The sequence below is a fragment of the Nestor notabilis genome, unplaced genomic scaffold (assembly GCF_000696875.1).
Source record: "Nestor notabilis isolate BGI_N333 unplaced genomic scaffold, ASM69687v1 scaffold23442, whole genome shotgun sequence".
Lineage (NCBI taxonomy): Eukaryota > Metazoa > Chordata > Aves > Psittaciformes > Psittacidae > Nestor > Nestor notabilis.
Genome location: NW_009919031.1, coordinates 2,645 through 6,647, shown reverse-complemented (window position 1 = coordinate 6,647; position 4,003 = coordinate 2,645). Strand labels below are relative to the sequence as shown.

Below are 4,003 nucleotides of genomic sequence, written 5' to 3'. Positions count from 1 at the left end.
GGCCCTATACCCAAGCTGTCCCCTCCTCATCAGCAGGTCCCCCAACCCCTAGCCCTTTGCTCAATGCCTTCCTGACCCCTCAGGGACCCTGTCCCCCCCAGAGGCCAGGCTGCACAGCATTTGTGAGAACTTGCCTCCCACCTCCTCCAGCCTTTTTTTTTCTTGTCCTTTTCTCTTTTCCAAGCCCCAAAGGTCACTTGTAGCCCCGTCCCCAGGAACACATCCTCCTCCCCTCCCATTCAGCCTTCCTGCAGATCTGAGCTCTCCCCACCAGCCTCCTCTAAGGCCCTGAGCAAACACGCCGGGTTAACCAGCGCAGCTGTATGCTAATGACCACCACTGCCCGCTTAACTCTCCTCCACTGAGTAAAGTTACCCTGCTATTGTACCCACCTCCTCAAACACACCACAAAACCCCAGCCAGCGCCTTCCCGGGGCCGGCCTGCACCCGATTTCCAGCTCACTTGTAATTCATCATCCCCAGAGCTCAGGCTCCATCATCCCCACTCTGCCGCCTCCTGCCTTCCCCCCTCCCCAACCCTTTTGTCTTTCTTCCTTTGCCCTTTTGTGCATGTCTGGTTTTTAATAGCGCTTGGCAGCTGGTTGTGGTTTCTCTCCTCCAGCTTTGTTTGCTGCCCGCTGATTGATGGCGATGCCTTTCCCACCCCCTGCTCTCTCCTCCTGCTTCCCCAAATCCCCAGTCTCCCCCCAGTCCTCCTTCCCGGTTGGCATATGCCAGGAATTAGCTGTGTAAATAGAGGAGTGCAGCTGGGGTACGTGGGGAGGAGGATGGGTGCTGCTCAGCATGATGCTGAGGTGGGCAGTGAGGGACCATCCCCTCCTTGGGGCTGGTGAGAGGCACCCAGCTCAGGACAGAGAGCTGAGAGGATCCACAGGGGTGTTGTGCAAGTGTCCTGGGACAGCCACGTGCTGTTGACACAGTTGGCAGCCGGTCCATGGGCAAACACACCTGCCTGGGTTGGGAATGCTGCGGGGCGGCTGCTCCGGCATCCCTGGCTGCATGTGCCGGATAAAGTCTGAAGTCTCTGCTCTGCACCAGCTCCCGGTCCCATGCTCCTCACAATGCACCCACCTTGGGCTGGGGATGGCCCTTGTGTCACCCCAAATCTCCCTGCCTGCTGCTGCTGCTGCCCCGTGGGAAAGGCGAGAGGATGGGGATGCTTGGCATGGGTGCTGGGGTTTGCACCCCAGTGAGTGCCAGCTTGGCACCCTTCTTGGTCTGAAGCCAAGTGTGTTGTGGGCATGTCCAGCTCTCGGTGCTGCTTTGGGTTTTGATGAAGGGGAAGAAGTCACCACCAGCATTCCGGAGGGACTGATCCCCAGGGCTGCACAGGGCTGCTGTGTTGCATCCAGAGCCACGTGGCCTCAGCCCCTTGGTCCTCAGAGGTGCCTTGTCTTCTCTTTCAGACCTTCATCTTCACGGATGGGGAGGATGAGGAGCTGAAGAAGCAAGCACGTGAGTCTGTGGCTCTTATTCTTTCGCGTGCATGTCCTTCTAGGTTCCGTGAGGAGCCCTGGCCTGGGGAGCAAGGCTGGCATGGAGCCTGCCTGGGGAACCAAAAAGAACGATCAAAATGCCACTGGTTAGACAGGAATCTCAGCCTGGGCTGAGAACGGGGCAACTTGTTTCACTGATTATGCCTAAAGCACCTTCTGCCCAGGAGCTTCATCTGGCGACAGGTTTTCTTCCCAGTCAGCCCATCTTTTGCATGATGCTGCTGGGAAGCACGATCCTGTTCTATGCCTGATGGGTTGCCTTTGCACCAGTTTGTCCCTGGGGTGTGCTGGGATTGATGGGCAATGCAGCCAGGGTTCCATGGGAGCATTTTCCTGGCAGCCCTTCCCTGGGGCCAGGGTCATCATAGTCTATTCTTCCCATGCAAATGACTCCTTTTCAGGCTGGGAGAGAGCTGGGTGAGCAAAATAGGGCAGGCTTTTAGCTACCACGTCCTGGAGGCTCACGGACACCTCCTCACTCCCAGGGTGGCTGGTACTTGGCCCTGGGACGGGCAAGGTAATGCAGCATCACGCATAGCTCAACCCCAGCGCATCTGCTGCATCCTCATCCCTTGCTCTTGCTTTCATTATCTCATGTGGATCCAAAAGCCATTCCCAAAAAACTCATCCTTTGCCCAGAATGATGTGACACAGAGGCCACCGAGCACCAGGAACATCCATGGGGTTTCCATCCCTTGGCACGCCTGGGATGTGTGTAGTGAAGAATCACCTTTTGAGCATACGAGGAGGTGCGGGATGCCCGATGCCAGGCTTTGACCCTGATCCATCTCTTCCCATAGGAAATGTCATCAACACCAACTGCTCGGCTGCCCACAGCCGCCAGGCCCTGTCCTGCAAGATGGCTGTGGAGTACGACAAGTTCATTGAGTCAGGCAGAAAGTAAGTAGTGCCTGGGATTGCCATGGGGGACAGTGGGGCTGCAGGGGGGAGGATGGTCCAAGCAGAGCCTGTTCCCATTTTGGGGTTGTATCTCAGCATGGGGACCTGCCCCAGCCCGCTGTGACATTGCTGCCACCGCAGGTGGTTCTGCCACGTGGACGATGACAACTACGTGAACGTGCGGATGCTGGTGAAGCTGCTCTCCAGTTATCCACACACACAGGACATCTACATCGGGAAGCCCAGCCTGGACCGGCCCATCCAGGCTACGGAGAGGATCAGTGAGAACAAGATGGTGAGATGGGGGCAAGAGGTTGGGGCTAGCTTAGTTTGGCCTGGGGTTTGCAGGAGGAGGTCTCATTGCTGTTGCTTGCCCTCTCTTGCAGCACCCTGTGCATTTCTGGTTTGCCACGGGAGGAGCGGGGTTTTGTATCAGCCGGGGGCTGGCACTGAAGATGAGCCCATGGGCCAGGTAAGATCATTGGTGTTGCTCTCCCATGGGGACTCGTCATGGTCCCAGCGGGGCACAGAGCATCTTTTGGGATGGACATTGGCCTGTGTCCCACGACTTTGCTCTCTTTGCTTTGCTGGGGGTGTCTGCAAGGGGCTTGGAAACAAGCTGGGACGGACTTTGGTTCCTTTTTTGATGAGAACCGAGCACCCACTGGCCAAGCCCAGACCCTGCAGGGTACCCATGGCCCCTGGGCTTTGCTCCTCTGCAGCCCCTTTCTGTCTCCCTGCAGCGGGGGCCACTTTATGAGCACGGCGGAGAAGATCCGCCTGCCGGATGACTGCACCATCGGCTACATCATTGAGTCCGTGCTGGGGGTGAAGCTCATCCGAAGCAATCTCTTCCACTCCCACCTCGAGAACCTCCACCAGGTGCCCAAGACAGAGATCCACAAACAGGTATTTCATGTCGTCACCTAAAAATGGGGCATCGTAGCTAAGATATCCATTGACACGCGACCAGAACATCAGCAGAGGGGGGAAATCCCATCAGCCCACCCCTGATGCTGAGCGTGGCTTTGGGAAATGGGGTGAATTTACAGCCTCCCCTCATGCCTCTGCTTGATCCTCATGGCCACACCGGCTGCTTGACCACCCCGTCCTTCCCTCCCCAGGTGACACTAAGCTACGGCATGTTCGAGAACAAGCGCAACTCCATCCATATGAAGGGAGCCTTCTCCGTCGAGGAGGACCCATCCAGGTGAGATGAGGGGACCCTGTCCCTGCCACGCCAGGGGGCCGCGGGGCCACCACCTCCCCATGCTCAGCATCGCTCCTGTCCTCCGCAGGTTCCGCTCCGTGCACTGCCTGCTGTACCCCGACACGCCGTGGTGCCCCGCCAACATGGTTTACTAGGAGAGGCGCGTGTCCCCTCCAACCTCGTCCCCAATTTCCCCGGTATCCGACGGGCGTGCGGGACCTGCGTGCGGGTGTTTCAGTCCGGCCTCACCGCGAGGTGCGAGGATGGACGGACGGACGGACAGACGTTGTTGCTGTGGTATTGCACAGTGTGTGTGTACTGAAGGCTGCTGTGCGGCCCCTTGTCCCCTGCCCTGCCTGCCCGGCTGCCCGTGCCC

The 4,003-nt window shown here is 58.2% G+C and overlaps 1 protein-coding gene across 1 annotated transcript; it reads left to right on the top strand.

Moving 5' to 3' along the window:
* Nucleotides 1–1,427: 1,427 nt before the first annotated feature.
* On the top strand, nt 1,428–3,782 carry LFNG (LFNG O-fucosylpeptide 3-beta-N-acetylglucosaminyltransferase; the record flags this gene model as incomplete). The annotated part of the gene is made up of 7 exons (XM_010010042.1): nt 1,428–1,476; nt 2,318–2,417; nt 2,559–2,712; nt 2,804–2,889; nt 3,161–3,326; nt 3,542–3,627; nt 3,716–3,782. Coding segments are annotated over 7 exons (708 nt in total), but the record flags the coding sequence as incomplete, so codon positions are not given.
* Nucleotides 3,783–4,003: the final 221 nt, after the last annotated feature.